Raw genomic sequence first — 21,799 nt, forward strand, 5'->3', positions numbered from 1 at the left:
GGAGTGGGATAAGTATGGAACAGGACATGGAACTCTGACGGACAGTTACACAGCCCGGTCGACACAAAAAAGTGGAAATGCGAGGCGGCGGGCGGGTAAGTGAAGAGGAGGAGCAGGAGAGACCCAGTCACCCAGACGCCCAAACCAGCAAGTGCAGCAGTAGTAGTGCAGCAGCACAAGCAGGGAAGGAAAGACGGGGAAGAGCGATGGAACGGAATGGGCTGCAAGATGGGATTGGCCAGGGCCGAGTTGGACTGGACTGGGCTGGGACTGGATGCAGGGAGGTGGAGGGGAGCAAAGAGTGGGCCTGGCCCCGGGCGAGGGTCGTGGTGTTGGCTGCCCTCGCGCCCTCACACTGTGCCACTGCGATGCCTCAGACCAGCCGGCATTTCCACTCTGTGCTGTGCTGTGCTGTGCTGTGCTGGTGCGCACCTCCTCTCCAGCTGCTGCGAGGAGAGACCAGGCCGCAGCAGGGAAAGGGGGCCGGAGGGTGCCGTGGGAGATGGAGACAATGAATGTGTACAGTATACATCCAGCGCGGTAGGCCAAGCATTGCGACACCAGGTACCGCACCGCGCCGCACCACATTACTTGCCTAGGTAACTGAGCTGAACGTCTGAGGCATTGGGCTGGTGACTGACATGGACGCTCTCGAGTCCGGGCGAGCAGTCAAGGGCATGGACTCAAGCCCGTCAGTCACCTCGTTTCCAGTTCACGGGATGGCCGAACTAGTCTCGTTTGGGCAAGATAACAGTACACTAGAGACAGCATGAGTGGTGGACTCAGCACTCGGGCAGACCACCATCCCTTTTCCGGCCTAGCGCAACAGCTCGTCTAAGTGTTCACATAGCAAGTGGGTGGTGGTTGCTTTCATACCATGTACAGGGTGAGCTGCCATGGTGCTGCCAGGGGGCTTGGCCGGGGAACCAGCAAAGAAGAGGCGGGGAGAATGGGAGAGACGGGTGCAGAGAGACAAGGCCCATTGTTTTATTTGTCCATGGCTCAAAGAAGCCATCGAGAACTGGACACCCTCACCAGTGATGCTAAGAATGTGTGAAATGGAATAGATGTTTTGCCTTTGCTTGGCTTTGGGAGAATGTCCTCTATTGGGAAAGCACTTTGCATTCGTCCACCACTCCCAGGGGAGATGTGCATGCAACCAAATGCTTGGCCGGGCCAGATGCCGGTCTGGTCTGGGCTCTCCCCCGCCAGCCAGCGGTGTTTGATGGCGGCACAGCTGCTTGATCTCAGCTCAGCTTCTTCTCAATGGGATCAATGCTCCGTCATCCTCCTACCATGCTGGACAATCCGGGCCGGTTCTTCTTTGTCGTCGCTCTTCGATCCAAGGAGGCTGATACTGGCCAGCTACGGCCCAAGGGGTTTATGCTACCCCTTACCCTGAAGGAAATCTCACTTCAAATCAAGGGGCGCAATGTGATGCTGATTTGATACACAGATACAGAGATACGATAGACTACCACCCCGCGTCGCCAAAGACCGCCGGGAAGCTGGTACCCCCTGTGTACCTTGCTTCGGGGTGTCTGAATTCCAAAAAAAAAAAACCGGTCGCAGCGCAACCAGTATCCCAAAACCACCACCAACACCAACACCACGGCCACCATGGCCGGTCGAGCCTGCTGCGAGGGGGTCTTGCCCTTGCCGATATCACCGCTGGTAAGCTATCCGTGCCTCGAGTCTCCATCCACGTTCCCGCCTCTGGTTTGGATTCAACGCTCATTCCGATTCCTCAGCATGACAATGAGCGACGGGTTTCAAAGTTCAAAGAACATAAAGAACACGGGCAAATCAACGACTGCAGCCTCCAAACATCGTCTGGCCTTTGTTGTCCTTTGTCTTCGTTGTCGACTTGTCAGCCACAGCCCGCACCACTAAAACGAGGAGCTAAGCCGCCGGTCAGCTTCACCCGCCAGGTACATCGTCGCCGCCAGCCCGCCCCCGACGCCCCAGTCCGATACGTAGTGTAGATGACGCCCCCAAAGAATGCAGGGTAAAGGTGGGGTTGCGGCGCCGGGTGGAAGGCCGCGACACTACCTATGCTGCAGCAGCACAGCAAAGAATAAGAAAAAGCAAGCACCGAGCGGCCTGAAGCCAGAAGAAAACCCGATAATGGTGGGGCAGGGGCCACGACAGCTTAGTGGTTTCGTGTCTCGCCAACTGCTCGGCCGAATCCAACTTGGCCGCGTGCCTGGGAATCTGATTGCTTTCCTCAATGCCATACCTCCTGGAACCATTTGGCAGCATTCCCACTGAGCCTGGAATTGAACTGAATCGGGATTCAAACAGCCTGCACCGCCTGTTCCGGTTCCGTTGCAGCCAACAAATTGATAACACAATGGTATTCATTCGACATGATGTTTATGTCGGACTTGCGTTTTTTGCTTATTCCAGTGGTGGCAGTTTGTTATGATGCTCTACCCTGGTTATCACGAACAGTATTCCAACTTTGTGTGCCTAGGTAATTTCCAGTGTCCAAGATCCATCCTCCTCATGGCCGATTTAGACGACTCAAGCCATCGGATTGTGCGACCTTGGAGACCAGAACGCCAGATTGTGCCTGACAGGAGAGAGGAGCGGACGCCATCAAACATTTCTTCCGTGCCTATTGCTCGTCGGCACCGCTCCGCCGAGTTGACACTAGGCTCTCCCGGCCCGGCAAATGCAAGCGCTTCGAGCCGTCTTCACCCAACCCACGGCGACGGCTCACCTTTCCGCATGGATAAGAAGAAAGCGCAGCAGATACCTACCTGCATGCAAAATACGAAAGAAGAAATATTTCAGCCAAGCTGCACGGAATACGACGTCCAATTTACTCCTCGTCCGGACAGCGTCTCAACATCTCACACATGGTCAATCATACGTTGTGCATGTCAGCATTGCGCTTTGGCAAGGCGACCGGCCAGCCTGAAGCTCGCAAGAGCGTTTAAATGGTAGCGCTGGGCGGTTCTTGACAAAAACAGCGAGCCGTCTACCGCTGCAACCATTTTGGGTTCAGATGGCCATCTCCGGAACGCTAGGGCCGACGAGCAACTGATTTCACCTCGTCTTTCGCGATGTTTCAGCATCACAGACAAGGACGACGTTTTTTGCCACAATGACTTCTTCAACAGTGTGTGGACATACGTCAAGCGTCGTCAATGCTGCTCTTCTCCGTCCGGTCCAACTGACTCCTCGGACCCTGTCGTCAATATTACAAAAAGGCGCACCAGCGTCCTCTTCGGGCGCCCGTATGTCTGGTTAATTGTCAGTGCAATTATAGTCAGTCCAAGCGTCGCGCGAATATTTTCTGTCGGTATTTCCCAGCTCTCGATGCATGTCAAATACGGAAGCTCAATAGCGCTATGGTAGCAAGCAGCACATGTGTGCATGTCTCGAATATTTAATCAGATGCCAGACCACGGCCACCTTGAGACTCACTGACCAGTTCACGGAGACACTTCTCTGTCTGACACCGTCTCGGGCCTTCAAGCCCCCCCTGTAAACGCCCAGGCGCTCTCCTGGCAAAGCTTGGCCTCGGCTGGGGTCACTCCTGTTTCTGGACACTCAGTTAACGCACATTTCCAATCGCCACACTCGGCAGCTAAAGCGGTGAGCTATTTTTTATTTTTTTATTTTTTTAGCACCTATACGTGGTTCTCGGTGGATGGAAGCATTTCGAACGGTAGCAAACATGCCTGTGTGAACTTGCGCGAGAAACATGTCGCAATTAGCCGATTGATCCGTGGATAACAGCGCGACAGTGTGAGCAAATAGTCTTTTCACGGTGTGTCTGGGGTACGATGGCCGACGCCCAGGGAGGCAGGCTGCTTCGACTGATGACGCTGACCGAGGTGAGTGCCGCCAACTCCGGACACACCACCACTTATCCCCGCCGTCGATGACGGCGACAAGAACGGCTTGGCTCCCGCCCACTTGGCCAAAACGTTTTTCTTGCCCCTAAACTTCATGTTCGCAGTTGTCAGCTCAGGTCTGCGCCTCGGCGAAATCATCATGGCTTGTCGCCTTCACCGTTCGACGTGAGTCCGCGCTAGTTCGGCACGAGACTCACTCATCAAATGGTGCGGAGACTCCCATACATGTGTGCAAGCGGAATGGGCCCACTGAAAAGAAAAGAAAAAAAGAATGAAAAAAGAAAAAGCCGACGCAGCAGCAGCAGGCAGTATCTCACGAGGGTGTGAAAAGGCGTTTTCGGGAGGGCTGGGTGATTATTAAGATGGGCCCCGAGTGCAACTAGGATCATGCCATCATTGTCTTCACCGCACCAAACGTCTTTGGGCAAACTCGCGGCTTCCGATGGACCCTGAGGCTTCAAACAGATCAGTTGGTACCCCTCGTCGCCGTCGTCTGGGAGCGGGCTCATCGGATTGCCGTGGCTTGCAGCAACCACACGACAAGATTTTCCTTGCGGGACTTCCGGGCACCACCCCGTACATAGTAGCCAAACCCCACGACATTTTGGAGCCGCACAACTGTGCCTACGAGACATCTGACCATTCTCCATCCGCCTTACGGCGGTAATAGAACGGCTGTTCGCCCCCGGCTCCCTGGCAATGAAAGGCATGAGCTGTCTTGTAACCCCGGTATCGTAATATCAGGCCATGCTCCTGCGAAGGCTCAGAGGCTTATCTTCCATCGCAGAATGGCGGCAATGTAATCATGTGCATTCTTGTTTGTCCCTCGCCCGAGGCCAACTGGCGCAGGGCTGTGCGGAGGGAGCACCCACCCATTCATTGAGCGTTGAGCGAACGCTCTCAATTTCAAATCACAACATCATAGCTCCAGCATGGCAAGTCGCGAAGTCTTGGCCGCTAGGCACTATCGAACATCGGCATCCAATAGACCTGGTGTCGTTGTGCCCTCCACCACAGCACATTTCTTGGTCGCAATGGTGATCGCCTCGGACGGCAGCACCAGGCGACCGACCTACCCACCCGACCATGCGTGGATGAAGTGGGGGAACCGCGTCCGAAACAAAACAGAGGCCCCCGTTGTGTGATGTCCTGGAGTCTTGCAATACTCCTTCGCGAATCACAGCGTGGATGGATTCGCTGGCCTGAAGCCAATTGGACCGCCAGTGGAGTGGATGAGATCATATAATGGAACCAACATGGCTCTTAGTCTTTGTGCCCGCCCCCCTCCTTCTTCTTCCCTGTAGGTGCTGTCGATCTTCGACGCCGCGCCATCCGGGGGACAGCCTAGGCTTTGTTCGGACGCAAGCTTCCTGCCGATTAGCTCGCTGCGATAACGGCGGTGCGATGCCACCGCAGCACGGCAAGAAGGAGCTGGTTAAGGGATGGGCTGACTGCTAAGCCCGACTGTCAGGCGCTTAGCTTCAACCCCGCCGGCAACACGATGGAAGCTGTCGTGGGACCTCCCTCTTTTTCAGCCAGAAGGCCAATATTGGAAGCTTTCCGGGCCTTCCAGATTGTTGCGCACTTTGAAAAATGTGCGGAGAAGATGGCCGGTGGTGTGGAGGGGCAAATCCTTCAAATCGTGAGCCCAGCCCCGGCCAAGGGAGGCTGGGCATTGGCAGCAATCAATCCCGAAGTCCGTGACGCGGCCTCGCGCCCGGAACCCCTCGTCCCCGGCGCATCCCCCAGCAGACCGCAGCGCTCTGTCAGCTGGGCAGTCTTCGGAGACAAGGCAGGGCGATAAGGTGAGAAAACCACGCTATACGTGGGTCCATGTGCAGCACGCCGAGAAACCGCGTATTGTCGCTTCACTTACGTAGTGCCTGCCTGCCCCCTTGCTCAACAGCGAGAGAGGGGCACTTTGAGGACGACTGAGTGGGTTTTGCGGAGGGGAATCCCTGGTCACGAAGACGAACCCGACGCCAATCAATATTTTCTGGCAGCCCGCTGGGTTCTTGAGGGGGCTTACACTAGCTCGTGTGGCTGATCTATTGTTTCAACAACGACCAAGCTTTTTCGTATAGTTTGAAATCTTTTTTAATTTTTTTATTTGGTTTCTGTCATATTTTTTTTGCCTTGTAAACATAGGCGAAGAAGCTTAATATTAAATTTTTGTTTGTCTGGCGGGCCCTTGCCAAGCTAAGTTGCCCATGACATCCCCGAGTCAAGGGACTCTGCACGTCGTGTTGTACGCATAGTGTCAGCGCTGGTCGGGGCACCTTGTCAGCAATTTATCTTCGGCGACCCCCGGCTCCGGAACGGGGGATGTCCGTGGGAGAGCCGGCAGGAGAGACGAACCCTTCCGAGATTTTCAGGGTCCAGCGGCACCAGACATTGGCCTTTTTCTTCTTCCCTTTTGTTGTTGTTTTCTTCCCCCTCCTTTCTTCTCTTTTCCCCTCCCTATTTTGCCCCACCGTCTTCTGAAGAAGGTGCAGCTCATCTCTACCACATCTCCAAGGGGTTTACCGCATCGTCAGGTCTCTGCTGCATGACGTCCCAATGCTCCTGGATACAGGTCCCTTCGAACCTGAGCACATCCACCACAGCCGTCGGCTTCTCTTGGCCCTTCACATCCATCTTGAAGTGGACGAAGCCGATGTTCTCCTTGAATGCCGTGTTGAGAATGGTAAAGTTGACCGTCTCCGGGGACACGAAGGCCAGGCCCGCGACGGCGTTGTCGCGGCCGGAGAGCACGTACGGGTTGCGCTGGATGTAGTCCTCCGCCAGGTGGTCGAGGGCGTACTGGGTGCCGTTGCGGTCGACGTAGAGCTTCTGGACGGCTTGGTAGAAGATTTGCTCGACTTGCGCCGATGTTGCTGGGCGGGATGGGCAGTATGGGGCGCTTAGCTGCGCGCCCTTGGGGGCGGCGTATACCACGCCTGCGAGGGCGCTGCACACCATGAACAGGATGGAGGACTTCATCTTTGCGGCTTTGGTTTTCTTTTGATGCTTATTTGGTTTTTCCTTGGAGTTTTGGTAAACTGAGTTGATTGTCAATATGAGAGTAAGCCAGCTGTCCAGTTTTTCACCCGTTTAGATGCCTGGTTCCATTGCTTTTTTATCATGTCTTTCTCCTGGACTGGCGGATGTTAATCGCCAAAAATGAGCATCCGGGCTTTGTCACCAGCTGATGGGAACGAAGGGAAAGATTCCGCAAACAAATTATAGATGATAGTGGTTTGCGGAGCAGTCCGGAGTTGAGTGCAATTAAAGAGAATTTAAGCTTCTGGCATGAATAATAGCCGCGCGCGCATCACGGTCCCACTCGCGCTTTGGATGAGCAACACCGCTCTGTAAATAATATGTGAGAGTACCGTTGGACACCTCTTGGGCCTGGACAGCTGCAACAGTAAGTTTGCTGGCTTCTATAGACGGTTTGGGAGTCGGTGTTTGGTCTATCGCATAACCTAAGCCTCGTGGGATGGCAGAGTCAAGTACTAGCTACCTGTAGTAGTTCAAACCGACGAGATAAAATGCAGATTAACCATTTACGTAGCCGGTATAATATCACGTTGACGGGCTCTTTCTGTTTCTCCTTCTGTAGCCACACACTTTGTGGGGTGAAAGCCAAGGCAATCATCGTTTCTAAATCATTTGGCACCAAGAAATATATCAATCTCGCTGTCTCATGCGCCGCTCACCCGCTCCCGCCAGCCGCTAGCAACGCGGTACTACATGATCCATCAATCCCGATGCACCTCTGCGGGCCTGACAAGGAGACAGCTAGGGTTGAAGATCTATGTAAGCGGATGACAAAGAACCGCTACCCCAGCTCGACTTGACCTCATGTTTGTTATCGACAGTCTGCGTTCGTGTTGCGTTTGCTGATAATCCTCCCAGCGTCTCCACCCGTCATCTAACGGCCCTGGGAAGAAGGCGGATGAAGTTTAACGAGACAGATTAATAGTCCACTCTAGCGAAGGCATTTGTTTCCGCATTCCATAATCAACAACGGATAGTCCCGCCGTTGAGCGTCCTCGCAGTCTTCGCTTCAAATCATGCTTCATGCGAGACGGCTTTTCACGATGGCCCAAGTCCATAAGAGATGCGCAGTCCGACCTTTGTCTGGAGGAACCATGGCACTTCCCACCATCCCGATTACCTATTTCCAAGTACAATCTTTCGCTTAAGCCTCGTAGAGTAAGAGAAACTCGACTTTACTGAAACCTCCGCCATGAAGTTGGCCACCACTCTCCTGTTACTGGCTTCGGCCGTCTCGGCCGAGCGAGCGACTAAGTCGAACATCACAGAGTCGTACTGCCCATCACGCCCAGCGACCGCGGAGCAGCAGCGGGCCATCTTCGAGGAGGCGGTCCAGACGATCATCGTCGAACAGAGGTACGAGGAAGGCATCATGCGGCACTACGACGAAGGTTACATCCAGCACGACCCTTACGTTGTCTCCGGGAGACAGAATGCACTAGACTTCCTCAACACCCTCGAACCCAACTCTGTCAACTTTACCATCATCAACAAGGGAATCGATAACCAGTACGCCTGGATCTTCCAGCGGGTCGACCAGGATGGGAACCCGAATCCCCTTGGCTGGGTCGACCTCTGGCGTATGGAGGGCACTTGCATCATGGAGCACTGGAGCATATATATGGCGAAGCCTGCGGACGCTATCAACCCGCTGCCAATCTGGTAGATTTATTGAAAGAGTCGATACAGTAACTGAGCGTTTTTTAACCCGGTATTGACATTCTTTGTATCATCATTTACCTCGAATGGGGCGCATCTTTTGTGTGTACGTACAGACGAGCCCTACACCAGAGAGCAGACGCAATCCCGAGTTCTCCAATTGTTAAATCTGCGTGAGGTGCTTCGGTGGTTTAAGGGTGTTAGTATGTGTTGCCGGAATGGAAAACAGTTCAATGTAGTTGGCTATCAAGCAGACCTGACTTAATGTCTGCCTTGCCTTTGAATTTAGCTTAACATGGAAACATATTAGGTGGCATTCGCTTTGGAGTACATATTCACAACCAGGGTCGCACCGCTGTACACGTGTCCCGATTTCCAGGCGTATAGTATCATGGGCAAGAAGTATGTAGTCATCGACCAAATAGATACTATTCTGAGGCGGGCACAAAACCCTCCAAATTGCTACGTAGAATAGTATGAGGAAAATCGAGTTACGCCGTTTCTTCTATGTATTCTCTAATCATACAATATCACTTACTATTTTAATTCTGAGTTTGTCCACAAGGTCATGCCCTACGATAGTTGGGATGCTGTTGGAATTGCAAGCCCTCCCAGATCTCTTGATAGCCAGCAGATGGACCGATAATCAGGAAAGAAACAAGTCAACAGCACTCTTAGGTCAAGGATGACTTGCAGGCCCTGATCTGAGGCATTCTTAGGTGATTAATAGAAAAGCCCATTTAGGTAGATCCCTCCAGTCAACCACACGCTCCGCACAACCGCTGCATCCCGATGACGCGCTCCGGGGCGGATGTCTCCGCAAATTTCACCCCCGTTCCGACAGCCCGGCTCAGGTCCCCTCTTTCTCGGCTCCACCAAGGTTCATCTACAGCGAATCCCCAAACTCAATTTCAGGGCATTGTTCGGTACCACCTTTTCCATCCGCTTCCGTACACAGCCCCCCCTTGCGCGCGCGCAAGAACAAACACTGAACGAACGGAGCGGTTCTCTTCTCCCAACCCCGTTCCCACACGACGGATACCCAAGTGATTAACCCAGCCATGCCTCCCACGAAGCTCCCGGAATCCGGCAACCCGCTGTAAGTCGAACCCAATACTGCTTTTTCCCCCGAGTTCCCGCCCAGCCCCAATTCACTCGAACGGATTTGGATTTCTGCGGAGTCTTGGCTGCATCGAGCTCCGCCTCCTGCCCTTCTCTCTCACTCAGCTTCCTATCCTCTCATCGACGCACCCGCGAGCATGGGTTCATGACTGTGGTCGTCTCATCGGTGGCTGAGCTCCACGAGTCCACACCACCCAACTCCATGAGCGGGTGAGAAGGGCGCCCCGTTATCTCGATTTGCAGTCTGCGCCTTCTCGCCAGCTCAGTGCTAACGCATCACGTCAACAGGGTCTTTTTTGATATCACGCTTGGCGGTATGTAGCGACCTTTCCTCATCAGGCTATCAGACACAGTCTTTCTCGGATGATGCGGGGGAAGGGAGGGGTTTCAACGTCTTGGACTTGGGCCGAGAAAGCCTTGGGGTGTTGAAGCCATTCGCAGAGGTCGTGCACGTGTGCATATGCCGAGAGAGACCGCCTAGTCGGAAAGGTTCTGCCCTACGTGCCGGGCTGCTATCACGAGGCAAGTGCCTGTCGTTGAAACGGGACCCTAGCGACTCCCTAATGGCCGCACTGCCATCGATGACGGTAATCGTGGCTCTGCATTCTGACCTTGTGGTTGTGGCCTCTTCGGCCCTTTGGCTTACTCTCCTATGCCTTCGATTCCCCTCCTCCGAGCACCCCGGCGAAGGAGACCCTCCTTGCCGTTTAGTCTGACACCCTTTCCTAACATATTCCCGTCGTAGGTGAGCCTCTGGGCCGCGTCACCTTCGAGCTTTTCAATGATGTCGTGCCCAAGACGGCCGAGAATTTTCGCCAGTTCTGCACCGGCGAGTCCAAGGACGCGAGGGGCCGGCCGCAGGGCTACAAGGGCTCCAAGTTCCACCGGATAGTGAGTTTGACTCTGCCATCCCCCCGCACGGCCGGAGCAACGATTTCGGCCACGTCAGGATGTGGGAGTCCCGACACTAACATGCTTGCAGATCCAAGGCTTCATGTGCCAGGGCGGCGACTTCCTCAACGGCGACGGCACCGGCTCCGTGTGTATCTACGGAACCTCGAAGTTCGCGGATGAGAACTTCAACCTGAAGCATGACCAGCCGGGTCTGCTGTCCATGGCCGTACGTTACCTTGGGCAACCCCCTTCCACTGCGCGACTCGTCGGCAGCCCCCTTTCTCAAGCACACACCCTGTATTCCATTTCAGTAATGATGCTCGACTGACAGACTATTACGTGTAGAATGCCGGCCCCAACACCAACGGCTCACAGTTCTTCATCACAACCGTCCCGACGCCCTTCCTGGACAACAAGCACGTCGTGTTCGGAAAGGTGGTCGACGGCATGGACATCGTCAAGATGATGGAGGCCACCAAGACGGGATATCGCGGCAAGGACCAGCCCAACCAGGACGTGGTCATCGCGCAGTGCGGCGAGATGTGAGCTGCCTCCTCGTCACAGATAGTGAGCGCGGGCATGAAAGAAAGGCACTCCAAGGTCCGGATAAGGTAATAGAAATCCATAGCGTGGGGCCACCAGGGGTGATCGTGGGCTAGTCTCCATGGTCATGGTAGTCATGGCCGAGTGCGTGGAGAGGCACGATCACATCGGAGACTGGCAAATCCAGCCACGAAAGGAGAGGAGCGCCATTGTTTCTTCTCAGATCCACCGAATATTTTATTCCAGGTTTCTTGCGGTTTACATCTGCTCTCCGGTTCCTGGCTTGGTTTGCCCAGTTGACCCCCAAAGAAGGAGCGGGGAACAGTGAACTTGCAGAGATATATACAAATACAGCCAGGTTCATTATGTCCTTGCAGGATTACAATGCCCCGTGCCATCGTCGACCAGAACATCACGTAACATCTCCGTTCCCTTCGTATGCATATATAACGGAGAGTTGAAGAAGTCACAAGTCCATGGCTGATGTCGTGCACCCAATCCGGTTGAAGCACCCTAAGTACAAACTTGAACTTCAATCCCAGATACTGCAGCACGCAAGAAATGCACGCCTGCCAGGCTTCGTCATCGGAGGCTAAGGGTCACCTAGGCCGTCAACGTGTTTTTTCCGATTTGGAAGGGTTCAACCAACACAAGCACTCAAGGTGGAGAAGTCTCAGAGGGTCACGCCAGGGCCGAGGAGGCTCTTCTTAACCACGCGGGGGCCTTGTCAGCCTTGCCAGCCTCGTCAAGTATCTAAATGCTAGACCTAGCCATCGTTACGGCAGGGGGCTATTACCCTGTTTAACAACAATGAGACAAATTTAGAACTGCAGTTCGTCGAGGGGAACACCGCGATTTCGCCATTGGGAGGAGACACTCTCTCCCTCTCATCCTCCCGTGTCGCTAGCGATATTAACACCGTGCTCACTTGGCACATGCTTTTATGTGCCAGCCCCCAATGTTTTACCTGGGGACGGACTTGTTACCTTTGCTGCCATCACAGCCCCTTTGGTTCATGGTCACTGATAAGATATCGTCAGCAAAGGTGGACCGCACACGGGGTTGAGGGAGGCCAGGCAGTGGGCCTGCTACATCACGATCGAAACAATCACGCATCGTCACTGTTGCATACTGAATACGAAGGAAGTTGTTGAACTGGCTTCCATTTCACTAAAACCTCTAGTCCTGGTGTGTAGCCTCTGTGTTCCATAATCATCTGATGCGTTGCCTCATTTCCGTCCCATACTATCCGTAGTCCATCGCATGTCCCTCAAGCGCAGCATCAAGCCACTTAACTCTAAGGAAGACACAAGACCGAATAGGCGTAGATAGAAGCGTTTCATCAAGGGAGAAAACCCCGAGTCATACCTCAAGGCCTCCAGAACAAACCTCATGGAGACCTGTGAAAATTGTTTGAAAGAACCGAACCTGAAGAGAGAAAGAGAGAAAAAAACCCTCGAGACAAGAAAAGCAAGGAAAGAAAAAAGAAGTTGGTATCATCCTTTAACCTCCAACGCCGCCGGAAATGCCATTCCGTTTATATGCCTGAGTCCTGAAAGAAAACCTTGCCCATCTTCCCCCGGGGCGATGCTCGAAATCCGAAATGTAGCCTTCATACGCCTGCCATGACTTTTGTCCAATTCCGTAACCGCGATGCTGGAAAGCTGAAGAGAACGGATGCCTGTAACCTTTTGTATGTGCTGTATGGCTGAATGGAAAAAAAGAGCCCGAACTCCAAGACTGTAGAGTGGCCGGCCATGCTGGGTATTGGTGATCATGACGATGAATAGAAAAAGAAAAGAAAAACAAAGAAAGTTGTTAAGCCCGAAACTTGAATAATGCCGTGCCGAGGCGAATGCAGAGATAATCGCTGCAAGCTAGGCCGGCATTTGAATGTTGACTCTTGGAGGACAATTTAAGAAAGGGTCATTGAGAATATGTGTCCCTTAGTTGTACTGGTTGAAGTTCCAAGAGTCTTTGCCTCGGACGTGGCGTCCCTTGAGGAAGGGAGTGGGGCTGATGCTGGCCTGGGCAGCACCCTCGCCACCGGCAGGATTCTGGGTGGGAGTCGACTGAGCAGGGACGGTCACAGTGATCATCGAATAGAGAGTCACGGGCGGGGCAGTGACAGTGACAATTCGAGCATTGCCAATGCTGTCGGCGACTCCAGCAGAGGTGGTAGGAGTCGGGGCGGTAGTCGGAGCGCTGCTCTGAGTGCCGTTGCTAGGAGTAGCCTCGCTATCGACGTTGACAAGGAACTGGTTCTGGAGCTGCTCCTTGATGGCGTTGTTGTTGTAGTCCGTCTTATCAGAGAAGGTGAACGCAGCCAAAGTGTTCGAGATCGAAGCTCCCTGGACACCACTGACAAGCTTCTCACCCTGGACTTTGATGGTCGAGCAGCTGGTGTAGAGCTCAGCGGTGGTGACATCGTCGGAAGTAAGAGCGCGCTTGTCCCCCTGGAAGCCGGAGGGGAAATCGGCGAACTGGCCGTTCTTGGAGGCTGCGACGGCAGACTCCTTGAGGGTAGGCCAGGACCAGACCCAATACAAGGTGTACTCAGAGTTTTGGGTGAGGTCCTCAGGCAGCTGGACGGCCGACTGGCACCAGACATCTTGACCGTTGGGCTGGGCAGCCTCGTGGGGGAACTGACCCTGGCGCTGCTTAGAGATGGCCTTGTCATTGATCTGGTAGCACTGGCCGTCATCGTAGTTGCGAGTGGCCAACAGTCGACCACGTCCATCGCCGCCCTTGCCATCGGTGGTCCACTGTCGATGAACATCGAAGAGGGTATCAGAACCCTTGGGCTCGGTGGTACCGTAGATGAATACAGTACCACGGTTGAGAGGCTTGTTGGCGGGGGTGTCAGGGATCGTGACGTGGCCGTTCTCCTGGTAGCGAAGGGAGACAAAGTCACCAGGAGCAGCTGTGAGGGCAGGAAAGCCGCCAACCTGCTGGCCCAGAGTCTGCTTGCACATCGCAAAGCCATCACCCGGGATACGGTTGGTAAACGTAGCGTCGTTGAAGGCTCCCGACTGGCGGCCGGTCCATCCACTGGGGAAGCCATTAGGACCAACAAGGGTTCCGTTGGATGCGACTCGGTTGAGCTGCTCGACCCAGGTGTGAGATGAGACGAGCTGAGGACCACCCAGCAGGGTAGCCACAATCAGGGCGAGTGAGTTAAAGCGCGCCATTGTGAATGTTGTTTGGGGATGGGATGTGAGAGTTTGTGTGAATGGGGGGTTTTTTGTTTTTTGTTTTTGGAGATATACTTGATACTCGCAGAGTGAACGGAAGTGAAGATCTGATGAAGAGTGATCGAAAGGACCAAGGGGGAGAGAGGGAGAGAGAGAATTTGTGTATGGATGATGAATTCCAAGAGGTCACAAAGAGAGTGGGTGAGTGACTGAAGAAAATAAAGAGTTAGGGTTTGTGGTGGTTGCGAGCAGGAAAGAAGGAGGTAAGACGAACCGAGAGAGTTGGAATATTGTGCAGGAAGGAGCGCAGTGAAATATTTTCGAGACTTCCAGAAGAGTCGAATAGAAAGTGAGGCGGTTGTTGTTTTTGTGTGGTTGTTGTGTTTTGATGTTCTGATCTGGTCGAGAAGAAGCCTGGTCTAGGAAACCACGAGGGCTTTTAAGTAAGGATTCTCGGCGAGGAAGGTAGATATTGTCGGCCTGAGTGCTTCCTGGACAAGAACAAGTAGTTTGTTTGTTGAAGTGTTAACTTTGTTATGATTAAAACGACCGGCGCAGTCAGGTTCCAGCTGAGTCAAGAATAGAAGGAGAAAGAGAATAAAAAAAGGGCGGCCGCGTTGTGCAACTACATAGGGCAAATGGTCGAGACCCAATGCGATTCTCTCGGTCAACGGTCAACGTGGGGCGGCGGTGAAAGGTGAGATTGAAGGCAAGGCAAGAGCGAGCAGTCGACTTTTGTTCGGAGGAAGGATCAATGAACGGATAAAGGAAGGTGCCTGCCTGCCTCAAGACCAAGCGCAAGCGCGTACGACAAAAGCCACGGAGATTAGGCGGTCTGAAGAATGGGCCTCGGGAAAGGAAACAATGCAATTGTTTCTTCTTTCTCCGGTAAATTGGCGAGGCCAGAAAAAGAGGCGTTTGATGGGTGAGGAGGTGAGGTCGAAACCATTTTGGGATGCGAGGCCGGGCTGGGTTTAATATCATGGCTGTCACCCCGGTGGCATGGCTCACACCTGCCGCCTTGCCTTGGATATCCCTACACATCTAGACTCACACTTTTCTCGCCCATTACTGCTTGACATGCGGAGGAGAGCCATGATCGACGCAGACGGGGCCTCAAGCGACATGCAAACACCCATGCAGCGCATCGTGGGAGTTGCGATCCAAAACGACAACGGTGAGGACTGGATGGGCATGGGCACTCGGACAGGGGGGGCTATGGCCAAAGAGCGAGCAGGACCGCTCGAATGCCGGCGGCCGGCCATAGGGTCGAACGGGGCCTACTATGGGACGAAGGAAAGCGCATGTTTCCAATGCGAGGTGCTGGGCGCCAGTCGAGCCCGATGCTCGGAATGACCCAAGGGTAGTGTTTGACAAGGAACGGTTGAAGTTCAAAGTGGGTGACTTGGCGAGGTAGACCGACAGGCACGACATACACTAGTAGAGGTCGGGCAGTCGTCGCGTGGTGGGAACCTGACGGGAGATGGCCTGCGCTACGCTCTGCGCGGGGTGGGGCGCGACCAGATGCGCCAATCGGCGCTGCTGTCCCGCTGCTGTAAGGTACCGACCCTCGTGGAGTGGCACCGATCTTGAGTAGCCGCCACGGTCCTGCACCAGGGATGGGCGGCGAACGGCGAAACAAGTATCTCTGCGTGCCAAAACATATGGGGAAAGTACCTCGGCCCCCATGCTTCACTGCAAAGTCTGGAACAAGGGGCTCGCGCTCCTCTTGAAGAGTCAAGAGGACTTGATGCACCTCAACCAGTCAACCAGGTCCATGCGGCCCTTGCTCGAATTAAGCGAGCTCCAGATGCAAGGGTCCGCCGCCATTTTGACTGGCAGCCAGCGCCTGCACGTTGCGGCGCCTGCCAAAATTGGCACCACAGAGTTGGCCTGCTTCTGGGCTCTCTGCTCGTTCCACCTTCAACCCGCGAACGCCATTCCCGTCGTCCACTTCTCGTCGTTGCTTCTTCTTTCGCATCCACAAACGTCACCGCTGGACTGACTCAGCCTCATTTCATTTATTTCTGTTTTGCTTTGCCGCGCCGCCAGAAACAAGGGTCTGGTAACCTGCTCGATTGGATACCGTTGGCGCAGACTGCCGCCAGACGGTCAACGAGAATGGGCTCGGCAGGGGGGGAATGTCCAGTTCCCACTTTCGTTCGGGCGACTGCTGACCAGTGCTCCATGGATGCCAGACTTTTCTGATGCCAAATCCGCAATTGCAAGTGCACTCACTCCTTGGACCAAGAATCCCAGTCCCTTTTGCTACGAACAGAGTCACGGGTATACAAGAATTCAACCCACACCATTAATCCCAGCGGGCAACGGGCATCGGCACGACGACCCCAGCCAACACCGTTCAAGCCAGACGGACCGAAGTCCAGGCAAGCAAAGCAGCTGCAACCTTCTGATTAAGTACAAGCTTGGACCGTTGGACGTCTGAGACGGCGTCTAGAAGTGCGAAATACAACTCGAAGCGAAACACATTCTCATGGCCCCTCCCTACCTTAGTCTATCCTCTCAACGTTGAGAGAATGTCACCTATTCCCCCGTGCCCCATGCCCGGATCCGTCGTCTATCAAGCCCTGTCCCGGCAAACATCGCATTTGATCCTCCTCGGTGGGATTTCGCAAATCGTCCTGTCTCGTTGTCTGTGCGCATCCCGGTCTACGTCTTCGTGCTCCACTGCCACTTAAGTCTGCCCCAGCGCGAGATCTCGGGGACCGGCTTCGGTCAAATCGTGGCTGAGACGCGTTTTTGACAGCGCTTGCTCTACTATCTCGAACCTCACTTCAGGCGATCGGGTCGATATCGAGGCTTCGCCGTCTTCTTCGACAAGCCATTGCGTGATTGCATATTTTCTGTCACAGGATTACTGTCTGTAGCCCCTATTTTCCGCCTTTCTCGCCGTCCTCGCAGTATCACACACCTCGGTCACCAACGTTCAGACATGCAGTGTTTCATCTGCGCCTGCCGTCCACGTTGTTGACACCACAATCCGTAACCCTCGTCCGTCCCAACCTAGGGAAGAAGGAAACCCTGCGAGCATCCTCCGCCTGTCCACTGATCGCCCTTTTCTGAGCGCTCACATTACACACTGCGATAGGTATCCGCGTGCCCGTCTCATCCGCCTTTTGCTTCTATGAAACACGCAACTCCACGACCTGTCCCACTCACTAGCGATAATCGAGTACCGGTAGTCCATCGTGGTTATGTCCGGGCGGCACGACAAGGTGTCCACATTCAACTGCATCAAGCGAATGATAGTCAAAGCAAAGAAACGTGGAGCCACATTCTGGCAGTTGTATCACAAAACACAAGTCTTGGCACGATGAGGATCATCTGATCTTTAAGCTTCCATCACCTCAAACGCTGATGAAAAAAAAAGTCCAATAAAAACTCCCCACACCGGCCAGATACTCGAGTTCAAAGGACAGGACAAGGAAGAATCTGCCATTCCCCGAACACGTTCTGGGTGTTTCATCTCATCCCGACGAGCGGCTTTCTGAACCAGTTGCTCGTCCAAACCTACGTTGTCGGCATGATCGGCGACAGGAGAAACAAGATTTCTTGTCGGACTAATGTAACCGCAATATGGAAACCAATGCAATTTGTTTTCTTTTTTTCCCTGAGCTTACAAGTATTCTCCATACTAGTTCCACTCGGCATAACATGATTATGGTATCAAAGGTGTCGTTTCTTTCTAATACGTCAAAACACTTTTTTCCTGTCCCGTTCAAGAGACCGTCTTTTGAGCGTTTTATAAAATGAGTCGGCCGTCAGTCATCCCACCAAGTCAGCAAATTCCCAAACACCCCTTTTCTTACTCAGATGCCCGCTACATATGACTGCTTCCTAGTTCTACACGAGGACAAGTTGCCTTCTTTCCAGCTTCTTGATTTATTTGTTCAACCATCGTGTGATACTTCATTCCCAATTCCGATGTCCGTGATTGCCATCATCCATGACAGCTGCCGGCGCTCGATGATGCACTAACTTCTGGATTGCCGTGGCGGGGTAGTTCTCGCGATTCTCCATGTCGAGACTGTTGGAGCGCGCCCTCTTCCTGCCGGCCAATGACTTGAGCGGGCTGATCTGGTCCAGCGAGGGCAGCCCGCGCTGCTGATCGACTGGCGACCAGCCGGATCTGCCGTCTGTGCCGGCCACGGCAGCGACTGCCGAGACGGCCTGGGCCCACGGCTGCTGATTCCACGTTTGGTGGTCCTTGTTTTCCGTCCACAGGTTCGCGTTGGCAGCCGTGCTGCGCTGGTTCTCGTTCTGCCACTGCTGCGTCTTTGCGTCCGAAGACTCGTTCCAGCCGTTCCAGTGGTTCATGCCATGGAAGGATGAGGTCGCCGTATCCCAATCGGAGATGCCTTCGACCTCCCCTTCGTCATACACGCCGACACCGACGCCACTTGAAACTTGGATACCCGCCGTCGCCGACAGGAAAGGATCAGCAGGAGCCGACCCCATGTCGGCGACCAGCGTGCTCTGGTTGTCCATTGACGAGGTGCAAGCTGCGGCGAGGAAGTCAAGTTGGTGGTGGTGCGGCCCGCTCGCTAGCTCGTGGGCGCCATCGTAGCTACTTGCGTATGACGAGTGTATCGATGCAGTTGGGGGCGGCGTTGCGAGTCCGTGCGAGAAGTTATCCATCAGTCCAAGTGTTCCAGTAGATGCCAAGCTGGGCAGTTGACCGGGCATGGTGACTGACTCCCAAGCGGAACTGAGATTGTCATTCATTACAGCGGCGAGGTGGTGCGAATAAGGAGGTGTCGGGGCCATGAGCATATCGCGGCTCGGTGCGGCCGCAGGGTTGATGCACACATTCTGCTGGTGTGCCTGAGAGACAGGGTCCAGAGCGGTCAGGAACCGCCATGTAGATCCGGGAGGGTTGAACACCCGCTTCGACCGGCCCCCACGTCGCGAAGACGCGCTTTGCTCTTCATCTTCCTCGTCCGCAGGCTTTCTGCCCTTCTGTGGCGCCGGCTTCTCGTAGATGGGGTTCCACTTGTCGTCAAATGCATGGATAGTACGGAACTTCCACAGGATGATTCCGCGACGCGTCCATACTCGTCGGTCGGAATTGTCAGGCGGGGAAGACCACAGCTCTTGGAACATGCCGACTTGCTGAATCAGCTCTGCTGTTGTGCGCTCCGCATCAAGCGCAGCCTCTTCCGAGGCCTTCGCCTTTTCCTCATCTTCCTCAGTCTTAGACTTATTATCGGCCGGTTCAAGGTAGCCGGCACATGTACTGAGGATACTGGCCCACTCGGCTGCTGGGAAGGGTACGCGAACGTCCTGCCTGGGACGGCTACGGCAGTCGCATTCGAACTTGCTTTCTTGGCACCCGGGTCTGTGTGTATACTGTACACCGACCTCGCTCGTTTGCTCGACAATGCAAGCTTCGTTGTCAGCTCGGCGGAGCTCTTCCGGCCTTGCCAGCTTCGTTATACACTTCCAACGGTGGTTCTGAAGCGCAGGTTGTGAAATGCTCAGCTCTACGAAGCCATTCAGCTCCGAGCCGGCAGGGAAGTTGCTACGGGGATGGATTTCAAGTGTCACTGTCATCTCCAAAATGTCCAGCCACTTGTTGTCTTGGATGGCATGCTCCAGCGATTTATGCAGAGGCGGGAACTTCGCCTCCCATTCCTGAGAAAGTTCGGTGACTGCCGCAGACTCTTTTTGAGCCAGCTCGCGGTTGTATTCGTGCAGGAGGACGCTGCCATTGAGCCCTCGGGACAGACCGTCCTCCTTGTGCAGGTTCTTTTCCAGGTGGGGATAGTAGTCGTGGTCGAGAAGTTTCCCATTTTGATCGTATGCGTTACCATTATCTTCCATCCTAACGTTGGTGGAGGCTACGAAGATCCAGGCGGTCTTCGGCCTCATGACCACGAGGGAGTCCATGGCCAGGATCTGGGCAAAATACTCATAGTTGGGGCGCACGTCAGGAAGACGACCCTCAGCAAGAGCAATCAAGACGGGATTGTCCTTGAAAGAGGCAACTTCCATGTTATCCTTGAGGCGGGCTTCACTTTTGTCAGGGTCCTTGACGAAAAAGAAATGATCTGTCGCATATTAGTTTACGTCCAGGTTGTCAGCGTCAAGTGAGAACTTACAACATCGATGCTTTTCAAACATCTTCTTCACAACCTGGATGTGACTAGACACCTGCTTTCTTTTTCGCTCTTCTGCTTTCTGGCCAGGCTGCAAACTGCAACAGTATGCAATCCAGAGGTACTCGCTAATGAGCATGTTACGCCCAAACTGCTTCCCCTGCATGCTGTACTTCTTTCTCCCCATGTGGGGAATAATGAGCAGAGCTAAGAGCGATGTCAGAAATAGCATCACTTCGCTGAACTGGAGATATCTTACAGTCGAGAAAGGCATCCTCCAACACGCGAGGCCAGATTTGTTTCTCGTTGGGATCCTTTTGGTCTTGCTTATCACGGTAAGGCCGGAACTCCGGAGCAAAGTAGATGGGATTGATATCATGTCGTCCTCGTCTCGCCAGATGCAAGGCATCTGGCCTTCGGAGGCTGCTGCTGCTCCTATAGTTCGCCCCCGCCTGTGATGGGACGATGGGTGGAGTTGGTATGCTGGTCAGGCCAGGCGAGAAGAGACCGAGAGGGCTATTGCGACAAGACGAGGCTAGGCTGGCCAAGTGAGAGCCGCCAGACTGAGCATTGCCCGTTGACTCCCTTAGAGGCTGCCTCCCCGTCGGCGTACATCGTCTACTGTCGTAGCTGTAGATAGGCGACGGGGAGTAGGGCTGGGAAGGGAGCACAGGGCGCGGGTGCTCCATTTGTGCCTCTCGTGTAGTTGTGATATCTTGTTGAAGATTCCTTTCAGAATGATGGTATGGGTGGTTGATGTGTCAAGCTTGGTCCGTTCTTTCTATTTCCCCACGGGAAAGATCCAACTGGATTGTAAACGGATTCCTTGACAAGAACGGGACCACTGGGTGAAAGAATGGAAGAAAGTTGGGAGGCAAAAAAGGTGAAAGGAATGACTCCCCAGGAATTTCGTGACGGGACGGGCAAGGGTTTTGTTGCTAAGTGAAGGGTGGAGGAGAGACTGCAAAGCGTCTTTCCCAATGAAATATGCCCCGGGGTCAGGAATCCTCGTGGGTTCTCTTTGGAGAAAGACAGGAATGGAAAGGAATGATGGCAAAGTGAAACTGAATATGGTGTTTGCTGGTTGTGATAACGGAAAATAAAGGAGCGTTGGTTTGGATTCCGTAGATTCAGGGACAATTTTTGGGTGCGTCTTCTATTTTCTCCCACTTGTGCTGTCAAGCACATAAATGTAAAGATGCTGGAGATGGAAGAGCAGGCTCGAGGGTGTTGGAAGGAATGGAGCTGGCATGGGACGTACGTCAATATAAGTTCCTGAGCTCAGGTACACCCGCTCGAAGTCTGAAAGGAGGAGGCGAGGGAACGAACGAGATCGCTTGAAAGGCACGCCCGCAAC

The 21,799-nt window shown here is 53.9% G+C and overlaps 5 protein-coding genes across 5 annotated transcripts; 2 read left to right on the top strand and 3 right to left on the bottom strand.

Moving 5' to 3' along the window:
* Positions 1–6,371: 6,371 nt before the first annotated feature.
* Positions 6,372–6,851, bottom strand: EsH8_VII_000756 (nuclear transport factor 2 family protein; the record flags this gene model as incomplete). The annotated part of the gene is made up of 1 exon (XM_083270889.1): positions 6,372–6,851. One exon carries the CDS (start codon positions 6,849–6,851, stop codon positions 6,372–6,374), a length of 480 nt encoding a protein of 159 aa, XP_083128446.1.
* Positions 6,852–8,103: 1,252 nt separating this feature from the next.
* EsH8_VII_000757 (uncharacterized protein) lies at positions 8,104–8,577 on the top strand (the record flags this gene model as incomplete). The annotated part of the gene is made up of 1 exon (XM_083270890.1): positions 8,104–8,577. The coding sequence occupies one exon, from the start codon at positions 8,104–8,106 to the stop codon at positions 8,575–8,577; it is 474 nt and encodes a 157-aa protein (XP_083128447.1).
* Positions 8,578–9,631: 1,054 nt separating this feature from the next.
* Positions 9,632–11,132, top strand: EsH8_VII_000758 (cyclophilin-like domain-containing protein; the record flags this gene model as incomplete). The annotated part of the gene is made up of 5 exons (XM_083270891.1): positions 9,632–9,669; positions 9,981–10,006; positions 10,438–10,583; positions 10,675–10,812; positions 10,932–11,132. 5 exons carry the CDS (start codon positions 9,632–9,634, stop codon positions 11,130–11,132), a joined length of 549 nt encoding a protein of 182 aa, XP_083128448.1.
* Positions 11,133–13,075: 1,943 nt separating this feature from the next.
* EsH8_VII_000759 (uncharacterized protein) lies at positions 13,076–14,320 on the bottom strand (the record flags this gene model as incomplete). Its single annotated transcript, XM_083270892.1, has 1 exon — positions 13,076–14,320. One exon carries the CDS (start codon positions 14,318–14,320, stop codon positions 13,076–13,078), a length of 1,245 nt encoding a protein of 414 aa, XP_083128449.1.
* A 3,933-nt stretch (positions 14,321–18,253) lies between these two features.
* Positions 18,254–21,131, bottom strand: EsH8_VII_000760 (uncharacterized protein; the record flags this gene model as incomplete). The annotated part of the gene is made up of 3 exons (XM_083270893.1): positions 18,254–20,394; positions 20,446–20,649; positions 20,702–21,131. The coding sequence occupies 3 exons, from the start codon at positions 21,129–21,131 to the stop codon at positions 18,254–18,256; spliced, it is 2,775 nt and encodes a 924-aa protein (XP_083128450.1).
* Positions 21,132–21,799: the final 668 nt, after the last annotated feature.

This window comes from Colletotrichum jinshuiense, chromosome 7 (genome assembly GCF_051148585.1).
Source record: "Colletotrichum jinshuiense chromosome 7, complete sequence".
In the NCBI taxonomy this organism is placed as follows: Eukaryota; Fungi; Ascomycota; class Sordariomycetes; order Glomerellales; family Glomerellaceae; genus Colletotrichum; species Colletotrichum jinshuiense.